The 23,699-nt window shown below is 43.3% G+C and overlaps 1 protein-coding gene across 1 annotated transcript in view; it reads right to left on the reverse strand.

Moving 5' to 3' along the window:
* Creb3l2 (cAMP responsive element binding protein 3 like 2) overlaps positions 1 to 23,699 on the reverse strand; it is a 112,272-nt gene that overhangs the window by 32,608 nt on the left and 55,965 nt on the right. Inside the window, exons 2-4 of the mRNA XM_069996862.1 lie at positions 19,140 to 19,356; positions 4,539 to 4,714; positions 2,298 to 2,385 (exon numbers count right to left, since the gene is read on the reverse strand). Of these exons, the coding sequence (XP_069852963.1) occupies positions 2,298 to 2,385; positions 4,539 to 4,714; positions 19,140 to 19,356 (481 nt within the window). The remainder of the gene's footprint in view (positions 1 to 2,297; positions 2,386 to 4,538; positions 4,715 to 19,139; positions 19,357 to 23,699) is intronic.

The raw sequence follows: 23,699 nt of genomic DNA on the forward strand, positions 1-23,699 counted from the left end.
TTTCTCCAAGTGGAGGCTTCTCAGGGCTCTACTGAGGGGAAGAAACTTTTCTAATCCAACGACTGACCTAAGAAAAATGACCACACCCACCACTGCCCATGTGGATGACAAACAGGCAGGCAGCCAAGGGTCCGACAGAAAGACCTGACTATCAGAGGTCACAAGAGGGGTGTCCCTCTTAGCCACCCCCTTCCCAGGTCCTCAGCAGGCCTCTCCCTCACACCCTTCTCTTTTTTCAATACCTTCCTCCCCCACCCCCACTCCAGCTGCTTTTTCTTTTCCTTTTCCTCAGAAGAGTTCCCTGAGCATCTTAGTATCTATAGGAACTTTTCAAGCCAAAGAATATTCTAAAATAAACTCATTTTCTCAATTACTAACATTTGAACCAGCAGCTGTGCTTTAACTCTATATGTGCTTGGCTAGAAAGCAGGTATTCTATGAGTTTTCCTCATAGCCATGAATGCATAGCAGTTGATGATCAGGAAGAACAAAAATACAGAAAGTAGCCTAGCCAATCAGGAGCTTCGTACCGTACAGTACAGGTACTTTCCTAATAACTAGTAAGAATTTCAAGAGTATCAAGAGCTCACTTGGCCAAAGCCCAAGTTATTCGGATACTTTGCTCTTTCCCAAGCAGGGGGAACTCCACAAAAGAAAGAAATGAAAATGACAGGAAAAGCCAGAGACACAAACTTGAACCTTCTCCATGCATGGCGAGCAGCCCATCCAGAAACTAGTGCTTCAGGATCTGATTTCTAAACATCGTGTGAAATGACACTCTTGGGTTACTTGAAGTACTAAGGATGGTCTACAAACTCTCCTGCACTCAAGGATATTGAATGTCCTTATCTCTCTTTGTCCAGGGTAATGAGGAAAGACGGCTCTCTTCTTGATTCTTGAAACAGCTCTCCTCATTGACTCTAGATTCTAAACCCATCATCGGGGTTATCCCACTGTCTGAATCGTAACACAACATGAACTTAAAAAGAACAAGATGCAGTTGATAGTGATAACTGATGTCATAGAAAAATTACTTTTAAGCGGAATCTAAAGTTAGAAGGCATTCACATTTATCGCTCAACACCAAGGAATAATGCCTCAATGTTGATATTCGGCGATATTGTGAAGTTTAAAATGTCCACCCTTTCTATTCAGATCAGTGGAGGTAAATAAAGGACCAACACTGATTAAATCCCCACCAATCAAATCTGGAGTTATTTCTGAGGGAACAGAGATAAGATTATAGTTCCATGAGCCCTGCTTATAAACAATGGGTGCACATTCATACACCTTTCTAGTAATTTCTACTTTGTTGACCACACGATGAACCTGTATTGAAGATATCAAGAGAGAGGGAGGTCACGTGATGAACTCGGGCACAGAGGTGGGACATTTGGTATCCCAGCAGAAGCATGTGGATAATCAAGACACAGAAAGCATCCCCAGACCCTCTGAGACCCAGGGGTCTGCATCCAGAATCCCAACAACAGGATTCACAGGAGAGGAAAGAGGGAGATGGTCTCTACTGATGGGTAGAATTTAAAAGGCTAAACAATGTTGAGTATGACATTATGTAGTTCTAAATGTATGTCAGGAAAAAGCTCAAAGATACACATAATCTGAGGCCAGAAGCATCGCTATGTAGGAAGGGGCTCTGTGTGCTGTCATCCAAAGTCAACATTTAAAACCTCACATAGAAGCTGGGTACCAGTGGCTCATGCCTGCAATCCTAATTACTCAGGGGGCTGAGATCTGAGGATTGCAGTTCAATGCCAGTCTGGGCAGGAAAGTACAAGAGATTCTTATCTTCAAGAAACCAGCACAAAGGCAGAAGTGGAGGTGTGGTTTACATGGTAGAGCATCAACTCTGAGTAAAAAATCTAAAGGACAGAGGACCCAGGCCCTGAGTTTAAACTCCAGTATCAGTACAAAAAAAAAAAAACCAACAAAACAACAAAACAAAAACCAAAAAACCAAAAACCTAGCAAACAGATTATACATCCAATTTACAAAGGATGGAAACTTGAGTTGTTTTGATGAAGCCAGTGCTGCTAGGAACCAGAAGCTATTGCAGATTCTCCTTCTAGCTATGATTCAAAGCACAGTAAGACTTAGCTGGAAATTAAGCTAGACGGGGACTAATATTTCACTTTCAAAATATTTACTTGGAATGAAAGTTTTAAAGAGCTGAGCAGCTCTGTGCACTGATACCCACAGTGCCAAGGAACCCAGCATTCTTACCTAAGTTCTGTTTCTCTTCAGACAGACCACGTGGGATAGAGAAAGAAAGGCCATACCTTCTTTAGGAGAGAAGTTAAGGAACTGATCCACTTCGTGAGGCTCCAGCTTAATCTTAGGGATGATTGTCTGGCATGAGGAATCAACCTGCAGGAAGAATTTCAAACATCATTCTTAAAAACAAACACCAACCTTAAAGAAACAGAGGCAAGCTCTTTATTATTTGCTTCCTCTCAGACCAGACTTGACTCTGCAAGCACTGCTTTTTTGACTGGGGTTATTCTAGTTCTTATTTTTCTTCTATCTTCCAAGCCTGACATTTCAGCTGATGGAGCCCTGAAGATATCATCATAAGAAAGCTCAAGGCTGCCTAGTTCCATTGCGTCACGCCTGTAATCCTAGCTACTCAGGAGGCTGAAATCTGAGGATGGATGTTCAAAGCCAGTCAGAGCAGACAAATCCAACTCTTATCTCTGAGGAATCAGCAGAAAGGTAGAAGTGAAAGTATGGCTCAAGTGAGTGGAAAAAGTGGAGCAAGATGTGAGGCCCTGAGTTCAAGTCCCAGTACAACACTAAACTAATGAGTTAATTAAATGCTCAAGCTCACTTATCACTGCTTTCCTCTACTGGTTTTGTGGGAGTCTAATGACAAAAATACTCTGGCACAATGTTAAAGGGTCACAGACCTCCAGCCTGTCCAGCAGTACAGTACTGTGCACTGATTAAGCCACACCCTTTTCTCCTAGCAACCAATGACATCCAACCATGAGATACCCCACAGGGAAAGAGAAGTGACGGAGCACTATGCTTTAGCTATGTTACCTACACTGCTGCTTAAAGTTTTCTGGGCTAAGGAGACTAATACACTAAAGAGATCCAGGGATCTACCAAGAAAAGGTACCAGAGGCAGCTTTGGGGTTCTCCGTCCATCACCCTGCATTTACTTAAAGAGGAGCGGGGGATACAGGAGGCTGTGGCTGTACAGAGGCCCAGAACAGACAGATGCTACATCTAGCTCACAGGGCATGGGACATGATGACTCTTACTACAGTCACTGTTTAGAACCTGAGGCTCTGAACTTAGAGGAAAGCTAGGACCAGAAGAGATACGAGCATGATTCTGTTCCAAGTTCAGACACAGGAAATACTCAGAGAAAACACCTACTTGCGGTAGGCCATGGTGTTGGCCAAGAAAGAGATTCCTGAGTTCTCATACTTTTTCAGAGACGACACAAAATGAACCCACAGGAAGGAAAATGCCTTAATTTGCTAAGGGCAACTCAGCACCGCACACGAAAAGCAAAACAGGACATAGAAACTAGCACCCCCTAGTGGTACTCTAAGGTAGGGATTCAGCCATTATCTCTTGTGGGCAGTACAGACATTTGAACTCTTGGACCTTCACTTGCAAGAAAAGTCCTCTGCCACTTGAGTAACACCTCTACTCCTTTTGTCTTTACCTAAAAGTCATCCTACCTGAACCTCCCAAATAACTGGGATCAGCTTGTTTGTGGAGATTGGCTCTATGCTAACTTTTTCACCCAGGCTAGACTGCAATCCTCCTGACTTCTGAGTAGCTGGGACTACAAGCAATAGACCACCATGTCAGGCCCATCCTCAACCATTATCTTAACTATTCCTCACTCACTAGCTCAAAAAAAATACCATGAGGAATCTGTTTTCTTTCATCATAAATACTCATCTGGATGAATTTTTCATTTTGTAGTATCAACCAAAGAAAAATGAAATTAGCCTTGTTACTAATTTCCCTGGACAAAGCCTTTGTATTTTTTTTGATTGTGAAAATACCGTACAGAGGGATTACAATTACATGGGCAAGATAATGAGTACATTTCTTATCAAGCACTGTTGCCTCCTCCTTCCCATCCCTTCCCACCTCCCACCCCCAAGCCTTTGTATTTTGTGGACAATGTCATATAACTAATACCAACACCAGTCAACATATATATTTTTTTTTTTGGTTGGGCTCTTCAGCTCAAGGCGAGCACTCTACCACTTGAGCTACAGCGCCACTTCCAGTTTTCTAGTGGTTTTATTGGAGATAAGAGTTTCACGGATGTTCCTGCATGGGCTGGCTTTGAGCCAAGATCCTCAGTTCTCAGCTTCCTGAGTAGCTAGGATTACAGGCGTGAGCCACTGGCGCCCAGCAACCTATTCTTGGTATTTTCATGCATACCTTGAATATTTAAAACCCAGAGAATAAATGCCTTGAGTAGAAATCTGTATCTTCTGATCCAACCTGTTTATATGGGGGGTAAGATGGGGGGGAATACAACATACCCCAGTATTGATTTCCAGATGGGGTTCTTCCTTCTCAAAAGGGGCGGAGATGGCTGTGATGGTTAGAGTGACCGAGGGAACCAGGCCTGGGGGCTGCTCCTCCGTAATCGGCTCAGTCTTGATGGTGGCTGAAGGGAAGTCAGTGGACAGAAACCATTTCTCACTTTCCACCTCCTCTGTGGAAGAAAAATAAGAGGCATGTACGTGAGAACTTGTTCAGGTATTTGATATAACCAAGACGGATGACTACTGACCCACCTCCTCGAACAAAGCTCCAAGGAAGGACTGCCAAGAGGCAAAGAAAAATAGACAAAAGGAATATTCAGGAGGGAAGAGAAAGAAATGAACGGTAGCCAGGGGCCAGTGCCTCAGGCCTGTAATCCTAGTTATTCAGGAGACTGAGATATGAGGATTGTGGTTCAAAGCCAGCCCAGGGGAGAAAAGTCAGTGAGATTTGAATATCTAATTAGGAAGCAGAAGTGTGGCTCAATCAATAAAGTACTCATCTTGGGCAAAAACGCCAAGTGAGAATGTGGAGTCCTGAGTTCAAGCCCCAGTACTAGAACAAAAACAAGTAGGCAAACAGGAAGTCAAAGTCTACTTGCATATGCCTGCATGCTATATGGCTGAAGAAACCCTGGAAGGATGACACAGGAGTGGAGAGACCTTGCTTCATGGGCAGGGCGGGAAAGAGGCCAGGTAGGTGAGGAATGGAACCATGGGAAACTGTTTGATGTGTAGTTAAGTTATGCATTTGGAGTTTTCAAACCAAGTCACTGTGTTATCTACTCAAAATAAATATACACACACAAAAAAAACAAGAGGCAAAATGGTTACCAAGCAAGGTCTCCACACAGAGGATTCCCCATGTCCCACACACACAATTTTTTCTTTTTGTATTCTTCTGTCTTTCCACCTATGTCTTAAATCCACCCAGATTTCCCAACTTTGCTCAGCTGTTTGGAGGACTTCAGAGTGTGAAACAGACATGTATCTTTCGCTGAAATGGACAAAATACTCATCCAGGAAAAGGAGAGGGTCTGGGTGAGTCTCAGTCATCTCATGTTGCCAAAGTTTTCCTGATTGTCACTGAGCTGTGGTACAGAGAATGACCGGACAGGGAGATCCGCCACAGCCCCTCTGCCGACTAACACACATTCTTCTAGAAACTTCAACGGCACCAAGTTACTTCAGGGATAGAACTCCAGCCCCACCCCAGAAAAGCAGGCAGAGGACAAGAATGGAAAATCAAGGAGACTAGAGACAGGGAATAAGGAAAGATGACCACCCCACCTGAGACCAGTTTTAATGAAATGAGGCATTAATGAAGTTTCATAAAATGAAGTATAAAGAAACCCAAGATATGTTCTTATGCTTTGATGGGGAGCTTTAAAGAAACCCTACCTGCCCAGAGGGTCCTCCAGAGAACAAAGCTGCTTATGAAATTCACTCAAGAATCTGACTCCTGGCTCTGTTAGTGGCTCACACCTGTAATCCTAGCTACTCAGGAGGATGAGATGTGAGGATTTCCAACCCAGGCAGGAAAGTCTATGCTAATCTTATTTCCAGTTAACTACCAGCAAGACAGAACTGGAGCCGGAGCTCAAGTGGTAGAGTGCTAGCCTTGAATATAAAGGTTGAGGGATAGTGCCCAGGCCCTGAGTTCAAGCCCCAGGACTACAGGACTAGCATGCATGCTCACACACACACACACACACACACACACACACACACACACACACACACACACACACACACACACACACACACACACACACACACACACACACACACACACACACAATCTGACACCCCTTTCATTCTGTAAAGGTACAATACCGGGAAGGGAGGGAACAGCTACTTAAAGCTTAAGTTCACAAAGATTATAATTGCATACAAAAGGCATTCACAACGTGAGAATTTTCCTTTGCGAATGAGATCTGTAAGCTGCTGACTGTGTGGTGTGATGGGTGTGGGCAATGTTCCAGCCCAGGGCAGGCAGGGAGAGAACAAGGGGTCTTCAGAAAGAGACTACACATGCTTGGTGCAGAATTCTCTGGCCAGATAGGCATCCAATTCAGCTTAGAGAAGCAATAGGGACCACAGGCCAAAGGCCAATTACTGCTTCTCCAAGAGGCTAAGAACCAGAGGCTACCCAGAACAAGGGAGATCCATGCAGAGGAGAGCTTCGGGCAGAGTGGGCAAGGAACAGAGAGGCAGAGAACACAGATGGCACGTTCTTGGCTCTGAAGTAAGGCGTCGATGTCTCTACTTCTTGAAAGGAATATATACAAGTTGCCCAAACTGAGAAATATCTATACCTGGCAGTGGCTGGAAGACAGAGAACAAGATGAAATATGGCCACTGTGAATAATGAAAGAAACAGTAAAGGAACAGCTTTAAGTGTTCCAATTACCAGGAAATCCTGAGATAGATCCCCACATGATGAATCAAGATGACTGTGCTCCCACTTAATTCACGCATACATGCACACACATACACACTGCAAAAGTAAATATGAAATAGGAATTAAATGATGAAACTGGTGCTCTCAATCTAGTGAAACCATTCTCAAAGCATAGGCATATTCATAACATAAGTCAGGACGGCCTATATTCTTTTCTTTAATTGAAGAGGGACTTAAACTCAGGAACTTACATTCTTGCTTGGCTTGCTTGCTTAGCTGGTGCTCTACCACTAGAGTCAAGCTTGCAGCCCAGCTTTTTCCTGGTTATTTTGGAGAAGGAGTCTCTTGGAATTTTCTGCCCAGAGTGGAACACGTATCAATAAGCTCCCTGAGTCATTATTTACCATCACAAAACAATGGAAATAACCAGAATATTAAACAACAAAAGAAAGGCTAAGTGCATGGCAGTGTAGTCATTCAGTAATACGTTTATATAGACACTACATTTACAAAGCTTCTTTAATAACCAAGGAAAGGTTTGTACCATCAAGGGAAAAATCTAGGCACAATAATATGCTACTTGTGTAGCAAGTTCAAGAAAAAGGACAAAGAAAACATGCCAAAATCAGTAATATATCAAGAGGAAGATTCAGAACACTCACGAGTCTTTTTTTAAACCTTATTTGATAACACTTTATAGTTCTTCGGCATTGTCTGCACTAGACAACTCTTGCCCCTGCATAATCATCCATGGATATAGTTTGCTTCTCTCTGCTCTGCTTTATGCTTCAGGGTGGCAGTTATTGGCTAGAAACTCCAAGGACTAGACAGGCCTCTTCAGAGTCCCTGGGCTGAGCAAGAGACACCTTAGTATATGCAAATAAGTTGTACATCTGATCAGTTCTCTATCTATGCCTTTTGTCACGTGACTTTTCAGTATCCTCTACTTTACTATGTGACTTCACCTAGGCCAGCATATTCGTTTCTTAACACATGTAGATTCTAGCTTGTTAAGGACTATCTTATGTTGGTGTCATCATTACAATGAGAAGGAGTGCCAGGATAATCTACTGATTACAGAGGAAGCATCACAGAAACAGCTGGATGCTTCCCAAGCGGAGCTCAGCCAAGATACAGTCAATTCACTGCTGGGCTTAGAGATGCGAATGAATGCAACTGAACCTAGCAGAGTCACCCAGAAGATCCAAATATGGACCAGCCAGAAAACCCCTGCAACAAATAGACGGGTGAGGTGTAATAATACAATGGTGTTTATTTCAGGAATCGAGGTGGGGGATGGTTTGTTATGCAATGACATAGCTAGCAGGCTATGAACAAGGAATTCTATTCCCAAGGATCTATTCCAACGCAGCTGCCTATATCAATTTATTCCCAAAATAACTCCTATAAACCATCAGCAATGGATCATATCCATACTAGCTAGACATACTGGCAGGTTACTTCACAAAGTAAATGATTTCAGATTTAGGAAGTTGGCTAGTAAGTAGTTTGGTGAGAACAGCATTTTAATGATACTGAGGGGAGTTAGTAGAAAAGCAACCAATCGGGGAATTATGATCTATAGAACTTGCAGATGGATGAGTTCTGTGATAAACCCAAACTACTTGACAACGAAATCAGGGCAGGAGGCTAGAAAAGAATGAGTAAATAAAGACAGGACAATCCTCTTTCTGTTTCCTCTCACAGGAAACAGAAAGGAGACCAGCCATCTCCAAGGACTCCCTGCTCGATTTATCCCAAAGCCAAGCTCTGTAAGGAGGAATACAACCAAGATGGCGGCATCAGGCTCCAGGGCCATCTCCTATCACTTATCTATGCCACGTGCTCTTTTTCTTGGCCACATTTTTCCCCCCAGTAAACTTTCCTATCATGTTTGCTTACGTTTGAGTCCTGCCTGAATGCTTCTCTCACCAGGCACAAGGACCAAGAGATGGTTTAACTGTTCTTCACTTTCTGGTAACATATTGACTGGGAAGTTGTAGGCTCGGGTTTGGACTTGGACTTGGACTCATTGAAAGGTTACAGTAACTGAAATTAGAGAAAAGAGCTTTCATTCCAAACCAATGGGTGTTGGCTTGTACCCTCGTCCCTAGTGGAAATAAATATCAAATCAGAGAAAACAAAGGACAAATGTAACCTTTGAGGTGTGTGTGTATGGAGGTAGGAGCAGGTAACAAAAGACTGAGTGAAGGAATGAGTATTAAAACTTTACTCAGGATCTTATTTTTGTAGTTTAATATTATTGGAACAAAGATCGGAAGTTCTACTGAGACTTAGAACTAGAATTATCCTTAGCCATTTGAACAATTTGTTCAACTTTAAAGCCAAGAATCTGTAGATACACTATATTTGTTCACTTCTAAACCCAGAAGCTTTAAAATAAGTGAAAAAAGTGTTCTTGAGTTATATTTACACACCTTGAAAGGTTCATGTCAGATAAGAAACTGCCCCAATAAATTTAGCATTGTTTACTATGGAATAGGAGAATGAGCCCTACCCTCAAATCATTTGATTTTGTACAAACAGCTTCCTGTTAAAGGTCAGACTCAAATGTCCCATCTCGTCAGCACTGCCCTTAGCTAGGGGCAGGAAGATGGAAAGGAGCCACTGTCTGTGGTCTGTCCTTTAACATCCCAGAGCAAAGAGGCTCAATGCTCAGACAACCAAACACTCAGGAAGATCAAAAGGGACAGAAACCAAACCAGAAGCAACACCAAGTACAGATCTTCCAAACCCACTGCTAGACAACTACACTCAATAAAAACCAAGGACAGGGAGAGAAAAGGGTCAACAATGAACTGAGATTTCATACACACACACACACATACACACACACACACACATTACATACAGTTGGCAGACATTCTTAAAAAGAGAAATTTTGGTACAAATGCCACTTATATGATAAAAATGCATACAAACCATGTATCTGATGTGAAGACATTTTTGTAAATTACATATATACATATATAGAGATAGATAGATATGCCTCTTCCAAATCCTTAACGGTTGTTTTAGGGTTTTTTCCCCTTTGAATATTTTCAAAGAAATGGACAAATCTTGACCTTTAAAGAAAAATAGGAGGCTGGGAATGTGGCTTAGTTGTAGAGTGCTTGCCTAGCATGCAGGAAGCCCTGGGTTCGATTCTTCAGTACCACATGCACAGTAAAAGCTACAAGTGGTGCTGTGACTCAAGTGGTAGCATGTTAGCCTTGAGCAAAAGAAGCTCAGGGACAGTGCCCAGGCCCTGAGTTCAAGCTCCAGGACTGGCAATAAAACAAAAACCAAAAAGAAAAAAGAAAAGGAAAAAAAAAGTTCTGGAATCTGGTAGGCAGTAAGAGGCAGAACAAGAATTGTGTTGAATGTGTCAGCCTACAAGCTGAAAGTTAGAGGTGTGACTGCCCAAGGGATGGAGTCTGCACAAATGCAGTAACAATACTAGCTAATAATTATTCAGTGCCTGAAAATGGACAGACCCTGATTTAAGCATTAAGAATTAGGTCAGTATTAACTCATTTAAGCACTACAACCATGCTATATGCTATACTATTATTACTCTCATTTTAAAGCTCAGGCAAGTGGGGCACACGCATTAAGCTACTCACCCAAGATCACACTATGGGTCACTGGCACAGCCTGTATTTGAATGCAAACAGTTTGATTCTGGAGGTTAAGACTTCTCTCAGCAGTGTTGTAACATCTCCAGTTCTCTCATGGGGCACTGTGTCTAGCACACAAACCGAGACCACTGGAGAGAGGAAGGGTGGGTGGACACAGTGCTCATCCTCAATATGCGCGTGCAAAAGTGGAATCAGGTAAATCTACAGGAATGAGTGAGGTTGGGAGACAGGGACAGAGCCATGGGAGGGGCGACACTGACCAAGATTCACTGTACTCACAAATTACTATGTGGAATGAGAACCCCTCTGTACAACTAAATGAACGAACATGAATCAAATAAATATCCGTGGAATAAATGACTGATTTCTAGTATACACATATGCATGAAACCCACGGATACTTTCTTTTTCTTCACTGAAGTTATACCTCTCCTTTGTGATTATTCAGTCATTCTCATTGCTAAATGGTGGAGACCATTGCTTCTTATATTATTCTAACATTGTCCTGGCTAGGCAGACAAAGCGGTCATTATTTTGCTCTACTGATTTTCTTTTCTTTTCTTTTCTTTTCTTTTTCTGTCAGTTGTGGGGCTTGAACTGTGGACCTGGGTGCTGTTCCTCAGCTCTTCAGCTCAAGGCTAGCGCTCTACCACTTGAGCCACAGCACCATATCCGGGTTTCTGGTGGTTACTTGGAGATGAGAGTTTCACGGCTTTTCCTGCTGGGGCTGGCTTTAAACCATGGTCTTCAGAGCTTAGCCTCCTGAGTAGCTAGGATTACAGGTGTAAGCCATCAGCGCTCAGCTCTGTATTGATTTTAAGGGAAAGAGCGCTATCTGTTTTAGCTGTGCTTCTCTGCTTGTCTAAACCAACCACGACAAGGTCCTCTTCTCAGCCCACCCATGGCAGGGGACCCAGTTTGTGGGTCAGTGATGAACACATCCTCCTTTTCCACTCCTGAACCTGCTGACCCTCTAAGATGACTCAGACCATCGATGCTCTTATGGCCATCTCAAATTCGATGCGATGAACAAACAGCTCTTCCTCTCGTCTCCGTGACGCCTTTCAGCTGCCACTTCCTGGCAATACGTCAACCTCCAGACCCTTCCAACACTGAAGCAGAACCCTAAGTCCCCTATGACTCACCCCTACCCCCTTCCCAGCACATACAACCCCGTGCTAATCCTGTTGCTGATTTCTCTAATCAGTTCCAAATCCATGCTCTTTGTCATTCAGATTCGGTATCTACCCCTGGCTCCCCAGATAACCTTTATCAATGCAGCCCTTCCCGGTTATGATGAGGTCAATCACACGCCTTTACCCTCTCCTCTGAATCTCTGAAACCCACCTTGCTCCTGTGGCCCTGAATAATCAAGTCCCTGCTCTCCTCCAGCCAGTCCCATTTATGAATGCTGTGTGACTCCACACCAGCACCACCTGCTCATCTGACGCTTACAGATGACCACGTTCATTTCCACATCTAAGTCGGCCTGCTTTGCTGTCCTGGGCCCCTGACAGCCCAAGAAGCCCCCAAAAGATTTGTCAGGAGAAAGATAGTTCCTTTATTAATGTCCCTGACCAAAGCTGGAAGGGCCAGTCAGTCTCTCGCTGCATCACAAATACAGTTACCTTGACTCATGCCAGTGCAGATCAATCCATATTACTCTATTTGGTGCTAAAGTCTGTTGATACTCTCTTTTTTCAACCTCTGTTTTTATAACATCTTAGGGGACGTGTCTAATTTTCTCTGAATGACTTAGTCTAGTATCATGAAGTTTCTTCTTTGGGAAAAACACTGAAATTAAAGAATAAAGCAGAAACATACTTAGTGCTATAGCTTGGATATTGAACATCTCCCAAAGTCCCCAATGTTAAAGGCTCAGTCCCCAGCCTGCCATGACTCTAAGAGGTAGGCATCACAGGTTCAGGTCACTGGGAATGATCAGAAGGGAATTATGGGAAAATGGTTTCCTTCACTTCCTCTTTTTTACTTTCTGGCATTTCACGAAACGCTGCCTCATCACAGACCCAAGGTAAAGAAACTTGTAGAAATGTGAACAAACTAAACCTTTTATCCTTTAAAAACTGGCTATCTTAGGATAACAGAAAGCTAAGCAACACGCATCTAACATCCCAGTTTATTTTTTTATTTTGCTTTGGATTTTCTGTTTGTTTTTGTGCCATTACTTGGGCTTGAATTCAGGGCCAGGGTACTTTCCTTTAGCTTTTTTTTTACTCAAGGGGAGCTCTACCACATGAGCCACACCTCCCTAACTGGCTATTCACTGCTTAAGAGTTTCTTGGATTTGTTCCCATCCGCTGGCTTCTAACCTCAATCCTCAGATTTCAGCCTGGATAGCTAGGATTATAGGCAGGAGCTACCATGCCTAGCTCTATCATCCCAATTTAATTACAGAGGAAATGACAAAAACTAGTTGTAATAATGATTTCCTCCATGGAGTAAGGCACAAGACTTCAGTCATTCATGCATAAGTTTGTATTCCTCAAAGCCTAAGATACTCTTAAGGATATTTCTGCTGATCTTTTTTCACCTCTTCATTTTTTATTTATTTATTTTTTACTGTTTATGCTAATCAGTAGAATGGAAAGCCCAGCATCTGCTTACCATGAAGTGAGATGGGCAGGCGTGTGGTGGCGGTCTCTCGGGGTGAGCCATGTTCTGAGACCTCACGCCTGTGGTTGGTTGCTGAACCACGTGAAGTTCTTTAGCTCTGGGATTTGCAGAAAAGCCCCCTGTCACAGCCAGCCCAGAAATGGATGTCATCTACATAATCATAGACTAGTGTTTCTCTCCACCCTCCCCCCCTTTTTTTGGCCCCCAAATCTTACAAGAACCTAAAGAAAGTTATAAAGCCTCTTACTAAAAAAAAAAAAAAATTAACAACTAGAGATAGCCCCAGATTTTGTATATACCATTTTAGGATCTGTCTGAGGTTTGTGAGAAAATGATAGGATATGAACATCTACATTTACCCTGTAATTTATGATTGCTGTGAGGTTCAAGAAGAGAGTGGAATAGATTGGGGGAAATTAAGAAACAATAAGGAAGGAAGAGAGGAAGAAAGAGAAGGGTTATAGTATGAAGGACAAAGAAAAAAAGGGGAGAACGAGAGAAAAGATAAAAAAATTCTAATACACTAAGCCTCTATCTATTTGTCTCTGTGTCTTACCACTTAGTTTCAGACTTAGAGGCAATTTTAGAAGAATTAGTTTTGATTTAAGTTAAAACGAGACAGAAAACCCAAGTATCCTTCACGAGAGGCAAGGACTCAGTTTTGCCTAGGCTACTGTCAAGAGAAAAGAACATCAGATTTAATGCAAACAGCTACTCTAAATGGTATATATTTCCATATTGGCTGAAGAGCAGTCATACTTCTTCATTGGGTGGTTATCTGCTTTGAGAGGGCTCCTGCATTTGGGAAGGGTTGCTTTTGTTCACCTTTTAAGAAGAATGCAAGATGGTACTCAAATGAATAAGATAATTTCTCTTCCCGAATACTTGCCTATTATCAAGAGTCAGAAACACAATTGAAGCCAGAACCTAGATGATGCTTTGCTGGGCAAGTTGCTCCTTTGTTTATTCACCTTAACTTTTTGTGCTGGTTCTTTTGAGAGTACCGGGGCTTGAACTCAGGGCCTCACGCTCTTCCTGAGCCTTTTAGCTCAAGTCTGGTGCTCTACCACTTGAGTTCTACCTCCAGTTCTAACTTTTTGCTGGTTGATTTTAGAGTCTCTCAGATTTATCTGCATGGACTGGCTTCAAACCTGGATCCTCAGATCTTAGCCTGAGGAGCTAGGAATCAGGAATGAGCCACTAGCGCTCTGTTCACCCTCCACTTCGATATCATACATCTCAAACAGTTTCCCTTCCCTATTGGTGATCCTCTACTTATAAAAATGCCTTTGCCGGCCTAGGAAGGTAGTTTTTGCTCAGAGAAAGTATCAGGACGTTCACAAAGATGGACTATGGACCAGAAACCCTTTGTGAACTCTACCTAACCCAGTCTGCATCTTCCCAGAAAATGACCAGGTCAGCCTGTTAGAAACACACAATCAAAAACAGAACAAGGTACAAGCTAGGGAACTGAACAGTATGTGCTTTGCCCTCATGATAAGAAAAGCTTCCTGTAAAAGAAGTACTACTATTTCCCCTCACCCTACCCGCCATAGACATCTATCCATGACTCCGATCTGTACATTTACACTGGCTAAAACAAAAATTAAAAACTAGTAACAGGCCGGGTGCTGGTAGCCACACGTACAATCCTAGCTAGTCTGGAGACTGAGATCTTGAGGCTACGGTTCAAAACCACCCCAGGCAAGAAAATCCATGAGACTCTTATCTCCAGTGAACCACCCAAACAGCTGGAAGTAGGGGTATAGCTCTATAGCTCAGTGGTAGAGTGCTAACTTTGAGCAAAAAAGCCCATGTCTGGAGTTCATGCCATAGGACTAGCACAAAACAACAACAATGACCAAAACAAAACAACAAAAAAAAAAAACAACTAGTGACAGAAAAGGAAGGAACCCTGAATGTTTGGGTCCCGCTCTCCATCTGCTTTCCTCCAGCCGTTCCTGCTGGGACTAACTTGAGGCCATGCTCCAAGGACTACATGAAATTCTGCCTCATCCATCCACCTTTTCTGGGATCCTCAATGAGTGCACTTTCACTCCTGGGAATTTCCGGCTTGATTTCCTCTTGGGACACAGCTCACATTCTGTCTGACTGGGTATCTGGATACAAAGTATTTTCACTTCTATAGACCGGATCTAAGTTTCACTACTGTGTCCCGCAAGTACCTAAAACAGTGCCATTCACACAGGAAGGCCTCAAAATATGTATGTGGAATTAACAGGAAAAGTCAGTCTGCTGAGCTAATCTAATTAGGCCATCTCCAACCTGTGAACTCTAGAACAGTGAGGCTGCTGAACAGATATTAGTTATCGGAACACAAACCCGGCATCAATGTATTACTGTTTATTACTTCTGCTCACAGGGCCTTTGCACCTGCTGATCCCGCTACCTAAAATCTTTCTCCTGAGATATACAGGTGGCTCTTGCCCCCCTCTTCTGCTGACCTTTGCTAATGTCACCTTCAATAGAAGGTTTATCCTCGTTCAAATTTCAACTCTCACCTCCCCAGAAACTCCCTATTGCTTTTCTATTTTGCTGCATATGACTGACTGCCATCTATGATGTTGGTACTCAAAAGAGGAACTATGGAATTTAATTTAAAAAATGAACCATCACGCATTTATAAGACACCCACTTCCATCTGCACTGTGCTTGATTCTGTACGGGACACCGACTAGCAGCCAAGAGCTACCATCTTGATTACATACTGCTGCCATGTATCTGTATGGGTAAAGATGGGACAGGGAGAGCAGAATAAGCATCCCCCATCACCCCATCAGCACAGGTCAGGGATGCACTCAGTCTTCCATACCTTCTGCTCTTAACACCTGTTCCACAGGTGATGCAATGAAATAAATGTTGGGTGGACACATTCAACAGCAAGCACAGGGCTAGGTGTCAGACTCAGAGTTCTACTTGTTCTCAGGCAACTCAACATATAAAAGAGAACCAATAACCATATAGATGCCCCCAAAATACAAGTGTACAAGTGTAATCATAATCATCCCTTTGCAAGCAGCAGCAAGGTAGGATGGAACTAGTATGAAAGGGGACAAACTTCTAGATGGGAGGGGTGAGTAGAGGATGCAGACAAGGTGATGGGTACTTCCAAGGAGAGAGAAGAGTATGAAGAAAGGATGTAGAGTGGAAGAGCCAATGCTAGAACCAAATGGACAGCAGTAACAGGACGAAGGCTGGGAAGGGTGATCAGATCAGCTCCCGAAGGCCTGCCAACCCATGGGCATGAGCTCAGCTTCATCATAAAAAACAATGGGAAGTCATCTGGGATTCTGTAACAGGGAAGTAATATGAAAAGGTAAATATTGAACCAACTTCAGATCACCTCTGAGCATGATAGCTGTGTAAAGTACCTTAACCACTATCTAAAAAGACATTTCCATCCATCAGTCCTCAGAAAGCAGTTCCTCCTGGATTGTAGTTCATATCTGCCTCCAGAGAATCATAACTTAAAGCAGATTCACTAAATCTGACCGACACATAAAGAACAAACTAACAGAAAGCAAGCTGTTATAAGTTGAAGAGCTAGGCACCCACTACTGTTCATTGTAGAATGTGGGTTGATAAATTGAGACATCCTCTCCAAAGCCTTCCTGAATACCTCAGGTTGGATTCAAATAATCACAGTTGTAACAGAAGCCAGGTCGTGGGCTCATTCATTGAAATATATTATCATACCAAATCCTCAAAGAAGAAGACATAAAGTAATTGGCAACGAAGCTATGTGTTAGGAAAGTTAAGTAATCACTGGTAGTGAGTGTGAAAAATCTGAAACAAGGTGTGCCTGTACAGCACATAACTTTAACCACTAATTATACAATTCTAATCCTTCGCCACTTGATACATTCTGTGAGAGCAATGAGCAAATGTTTGTCCTTTGATTTGCTATAGTACCTGACATGTGAACTCAGTGAACTTGGTGAATGAGTGGTTACAATATAAGGCACTGATAATATGAAATGAAGGAGTTCAGACATGGACGAAGGTCACCTACTGGACATCACTGAGGAGAGATGTGGAAGTCAGCTTCCAGGTTGGCACCCAGTGATCCCTGCTGACTGGTATTTGCCTATTCCCCGTTTTGTACAGTCGCTCACCACAATGGCTCAGTGCTGTCCCATGTAACCAGCAAAATCACTTCCCTGGCTAAGTGAGAAAAGGTATTACAGTGGATCCCTCATTCTGAGGATGCCGGGCACCAGGCTGTGGCACCATTCCTATATCAGAAAGGAAACTTGAGGAAGAAGCAGGACCAGAGAGCAGGAGGGATTGGGGAAAACAGATAAAAAGGAGAAGAAGCAGGAGAAAAGAAGCAGAGGAAGAAAGGAAAGGAGGAGGAAAAAGGAGAACAGGAGGAAGAGGACAAAAGGAGAAGAGACATATGGCATGGAAGAAGAAAATGATTTGGTGAAATGCTAAGATGTAGACATGCTTTGAGTTCTCTAAGCAACCCTATGTCCTCTAGTGATTTCAGTTCTTTGTCTTCTGAGGAGCCTTCCATGTACTGCATCTCATTCTGATCTGAGGTTAGGAAAAAAGCTGACATCTACAGAGAAGGATTAAGTATCGTGCACTTAAATTTTCATCAGAAAAACAAATAATCTGAACGTAAGATTAAGGCTTTATCTGGGTCTAGCCATGAAAGAATCCACTAACAGATTCTCAGCATTCCTTTCACTGAGATCATGAGGCCCCATTTCCCGGCCTGTGTATTAGGCAACTTACTCAAAGAAGAAATGTATCCAAGAGAAGTTTTAATACCTATAACATTCTCTATCCCAAGGTAGGATAGTTTCCTGGCCTGAGAGTTTGTATTCCTTTGAGGACTGTAGTAGCTCTGAGAAGCACTTCCTTATGCTAATTCAAGAAGGAGAGGTATTGGCCTTTAACTGAAAGCGAGCATGAAGAAACTTGCTCTGTACGAAGCCATCAACAGAATAATCTGCCATGCATGCACAGTGTAAGGAGGAGGAGGCAACTGGAGGTGTGGTTCAAGTGTACAGTGCCAGTCATGAGGAAAACGTCGTGAAAGGGCAAGGCCCTGTGTTCGATCTGAAGTAGTGGCATGATCAAAGGTGCTCAAAACCCAGAAGAAAATTAAGTCAGCAAGATTCCCCAGCCCGACGTTCTCCTGTGAAGAAGTCATATATGGTACTGAGAGTCTTCAGAACCTATTCTAAGAACTTAAAAGTATCTAGCTCTCACTCTAAGAAAACAAAACACTTCAATAAGAAATGCATATATCTGCCTTGGAAAATTTGGAAGGTGGAACATATACCAATTAAAGACCTATAGAATAATAATCAAAACACTTCAAGAAATCTAAAATTAGAAAAACAGAACTTCAACAATACCTTACTCATGACATTGCTGATGAACATGATTATATAACCAAGAGAAGTCTAAGAATGTTCATCACAATCCCAGACAAACGAGGTCCATGGAACATTCTAGGATTGGAACATTCCAGCCTAAGAAGCTCCTAAGATTAACAGCAGTCAAAGAAAAATCCTTTATCAGAAAAAAACAAAAAACAAAAAATGATGTGATCTCTTGAAACAATAGACTTACTGGACCTGTAGGAATTATTACCAAAAGAAGACAGGCTGATTTGAAAATGTCTACTCTGTGACCCCAGCCACAGGATCATAGAAAGTAATTACCACCATCCAGTTACAGCAATTTTACAGGGACACAGCCTAGTAGGAAGAAATACCTCCTGAGGCTCAGTATTTCCCACAGCCTAGTACCAGGTCTTACACACAGAAGGTATATAGCTAATGTGGGTACCGATGCTAACATGGCCCACACGCTACCCTCTGAAGGAGTTACAATCCAAGGGACCCATGTCCCATGCGTTTCCCGGCTTTGCGTTTTTACCATCATTGAAGCTGTCGCTGGTGGCCGTGTGGGTGAAAGGTGACTGGGCCCGGGGCTCCTCGCACAGGGAGTAGCTGTGCTCAGCTTGGATGAGAGGTGCTGGGGATGTAGGAGATGGCTCCACCTCCATCGACACGCTCTTCTCCGAGAGGAAAGGGTCATTCAGGAGCTGACCCAAGACATTCTGGGAAAACTCATCCAGAAGTTCGGAGAAGTGCTGCAAGAAACAACAGAAGAACAACTGAGTTTCCCTTAACCATCACCTGATCCGTACTCTACGCACATCCTCTGAAGCAAAAAACATCCAGCACTTCGTTATGTAAAGTCACTTATGTATGATATCCATTGGTCTATTTCTGTCTAGCAAACCACAAGTTTAATGGCTTAAAATAGCCCTGATTTATTATTCCTTGCTCATCTGTGGTTAGGCTGGTTGAATGAGCTGATTTCACTGGGGTTTCCTGATACTGCCTCATTGAACTGGATGGAGGGTGAGCTGAGGATGGGGCTGGCCCGGGCAGTTGACTGGGTCAGGCTGGGCTTCCTCTTGTGGTCACAGAAAGGTTCTGTGATTGATACAACATCTGAGTGGTTTCCAGAAGTCACATGACACCACCACCTCCATAGCCTCCAAAGGAAGTCACAAACCAGGGCTCATGGGTTAGGAAAATAGGCTCCACTTCTCGAGGAGAAGAATGGCTGAAACACACTGAGAAGAGTGTAGATGGAGGGCAGTGTGAGTCCCTGGGGGATGATGCCGTCGGGATGTGCCACATTCCCCACTGGCAGTGTCTGTGAAGAAGCTGCCCCCCAGTCTCATAGCATCAGGCGTGATTACAGCCAAGATCAAAGGCATCAGAGGCAGTGGAATAGTCTAGATTTGGAATCACCCCACCGGTCCATGTGTTAAGAGTCTTGGTCTCTAGCCTATGGTGTTATCCAGACCTTCAGGACCTATTACCTCTTACATAAAGGTTGGGTGGGGCTAGTAGGAGATTATCAGGACACTGGGGGCGTGCCCTTCATGAGGTCTGTAGGATCCTTGTCTCTTTCTTTTTCTCGGGGTCACTTTTCAACCAGGAGGTGGACAGTCAAGCTCTTCTATGAGCCTTCCCCCTATCCCATGCTGTGCTGCCTTGCCTAAAGCACAGAGCCAACTATAGGCTAATGTCCCCCAAATAAGAAGCTAAAAGAATTTCCCTTCATAAGTTGATCATCTTAGGCATTTCTTAGAGCGACAGAAAACACTCAAGAGTCAGGTTCTCTGTATTCTTCTACTGCCTGGACTTTGTTCCTATCTAGTTTTCCCATTATCTTCTTATTTACTCTCACTGTCTCTCTCCAATATCATGAACTTCCCATCCATCCATATGCTATGGACATGAGGCAGGAATAGTTGATAATCCCTGGGATTTCTAGATCTCTTGTTCTACTGCCCTACTCTGAAGGAACCAAAGGCCCATGCACCTGTGGTGCAAGGATCTGCAGAAGAGCATTTCTCAACCTAAGTAACTGACATAGTGGACTAGGGAATTCTTTTCAGGGTGGGGCTGTTGTACTGTATATTGAGATGTTTAGCAGCATCCTTGGTCTCTGTCCACTAGATGCCATTAATACTCCCCAGGGTCTAAAGACAAAAGTGTCTCCAGACAGTGCATTTCTATACAGAAGATCTCCACCAGCCATCTGTTCTCACTTCCTCTGTCAGTCATTGAAGGTCACCTCTACTCTATTCATCACCCCTCTTCATAATCTTTTAGCCCTAGTAGTTAACACAGTCCCTCGAAGTCCAAATAAGCCCACGTGGGAGGAAAATTCTGATTTTGTAGTTACCAAATGTTAACTTTAGAAAGACACTAGGAAGGCAAGATAGATAAGACAGAAAAGCTCTTTCCCAGATCCACTACTGTTTGGGCTAGTGACTCAAATCTCTAGATACATACATATGGACTACATGGGGGAAATCTTAAGACATATGTTCTGATTCATAGGTCTAGGCAGAGCCCAAGAGCCTTCATGTCTAACCAACTCCCAAGTAAAGCTGCTAACCAAGCAAGGAGAGGAGCCACAGCAAGACTGAGGTTAGCAGCAGATTTCCTAATTACATGAGAGTCGGAAGTCAGCGTCACATTCCCAAGCATCTCTTCAGAGCCTGTCCAACGGGATGCTTTGCAGTGTTCAATGGAGCTCCTCTGAAGACCCAAATTAAAACCACAAAAGGAAAAAGAACAGAGAGTAAAATGCAAAGGCAAGGACTGAACTCACAGTCCCTCCAGTTCCAAACCACAATCCTGCCCCCTGGGTTACAAACACTGGCCTGTTCTGTCAGCCTTCTGGAATTCTGCTCTATCTGGAAGCGAAGCAAAGCTGCCTAGGACTGGCTTGGCTGCTGGCATTGTTTTCTCTCTCCTGAGAAGCACTAATGAATGTTTTCATGAACATCCCTGGATAACCAATAATAAACTATCTCAAGCTCTGCTCACCTTCCCCAGGCTCCCTCTACTTTGGATAATACACCAATTATCATGTTATGAAACAATTTAGCCCTAATGACAGGCAATCCTGAAAGAATCCCACAGTTGTTACCAAGTGCATGATGATGACAGTCCCCTTTGCAGAAAAGAATCTCCCCACGAGCAAGGATCAACTGTGCCCACCCACCCAGCTGGGGACTTAAGCATAGATAAGCACCGAGGAGGGCCAGGGCTTAGAAAGTGCTCATCCAGTACCACCAGACACCGAGATTCGCCCTGCCAAAGGGCTCTGTCTGGGTCTCTTTAGAAGCTGGGGTTTTGGACTCAGCAGAAAAGAGCAACTGCCAGTGCTGGTACAGGTTTGGGGTCAGTACCAGCTCATCATCATACCAGCCAGAAACAAGCATTCTGGTCCTGGTGGCCAGAAACCAGAGAAAGGAACAGTTATCCTCAAAAGGAGAGGTCTTCTTAGATCCTGCAACACTTCAGTAAAATACTCAAAGATTATAAAAAATGTACTTTAGTTCTTTCTTTCTTTTTTTTGGGGGGGGGTGGGGGGAGAGGTCCGGTCATGGGGCCTGAACTCTGGGCCTGGGCGCTGTCCCTCAGCTCTTCAGCTCAAGGCTAGCACTCTACCACTTGAGCCACAGCGCCACTTCTGGCTTTTTTCTTATGTGGTACTGAGGAATCAAACCCAGGGCCTTGAGCATGCAAGGCAAGTGCCCTACCACTGAGCCACCTTCCCAGCCCCATACTTTAGTTCTTTCAAGAGAATGGAACGATACCATGTTGCCCATTCTCTCTAATGGTTTAATCAAGCTTTATGAGTTTAGAAAGTACTTCTTATTCAAGGGTCACAACATTCCAGGAAAGTTTGTTTTCAACCCACATTCCGAGATTCTAGTCAGCTATAGGGAGACCATTAACTACAATCCTCTTATGTCAAATTAGTTGGACTTTCCCACATTGCGTGGTCCTAGGAAAGAGGCATTGGAGCCTCACTACCCAGTTGCATGGAGAGGGTTTGTTTTGTTCTGGGCTTGCACTCAGGGCCTTGAGCTTAATAAGACTGGCAGTCTACCACTTGAACCACATCTCCAGATATGTTTGTTTTATTTTTTGCTGATTAATTTTTGGGTATTGTCTTGCTTCTCATACAAGCATATCCCACAGTTTCTGGAATAATAGGCTCATGTCATCTTGTCCAGCTTCCCTCTGTGGAGATGGAATTTTGAGGACTTTTAGGCTTAGGATGACCTTGAACCTCAGTCCTCCTGATTTCAACCTCTCCAGTGGCTAGGATTAGATATTAGTTGCTAGCACTTGATTCAAGAGTTTTAACAACTGCAAGACAGGATGCTGATGCTCACTCATGAGGATGTAGACAGGATTAAATGCCAGGCTGGTGGTTCATGCCTGTAATCCGAGCTACTCAGGAGGCTAAGTAAGAACTGAGGTTTGAATCCAGTCCAGGCAGAAAAGTCCTTAAATTCATCTCCAACTAACCACCACAAAACTGTTAGTGGAGCTGTGGCTCAAGTGATACAGAGCCAGCTTTAAACAAGAAAGGGTAAGGCCCTGAGATCAAGCCCCAGTACTGGCACATATCGGTGTATACACACACACATACACACACACCTCACACCTCACTGGATAGCGATTTTACAAATTAACAATCAAAACAATAAAGGTTGATATTTCATCTCTGACATTTCCTCTTTACCCACTAGGAAACAACTGCAGATAAAAACAAATTTATTTACTTTATAAAATAATCCTAGATGACCTAGATTGATCTTCCCTGGACAGAAAGAGACTTAGAGTAAGCCTCTCTTAATTTGACATACTTTAATTTTCTTTGATATGCTTTTCATCTCCATCTTACCTAAATATTTTATCAGTCAGCCTTATCAACTCTATGACTCAGCTGGAAATCCAGCCCCTTTGAAGCACCCAACATCCTCTTTCCAAAGATGAAGAAAGGTCTGTCATGAACACAGAGGACCGTCCCTTTCCATGAAACAAGTTACCTGGTGTTCCGGTCCTGTGTCCCACAGAAGGTGCCCATTAGGTACCTTCTAAGGCT

Source organism: Dipodomys merriami, unplaced genomic scaffold (genome assembly GCF_024711535.1).
Source record: "Dipodomys merriami isolate MVZ:Mamm:240054 unplaced genomic scaffold, mDipMer1.0.p SCAF_5, whole genome shotgun sequence".
NCBI lineage: Eukaryota > Metazoa > Chordata > Mammalia > Rodentia > Heteromyidae > Dipodomys > Dipodomys merriami.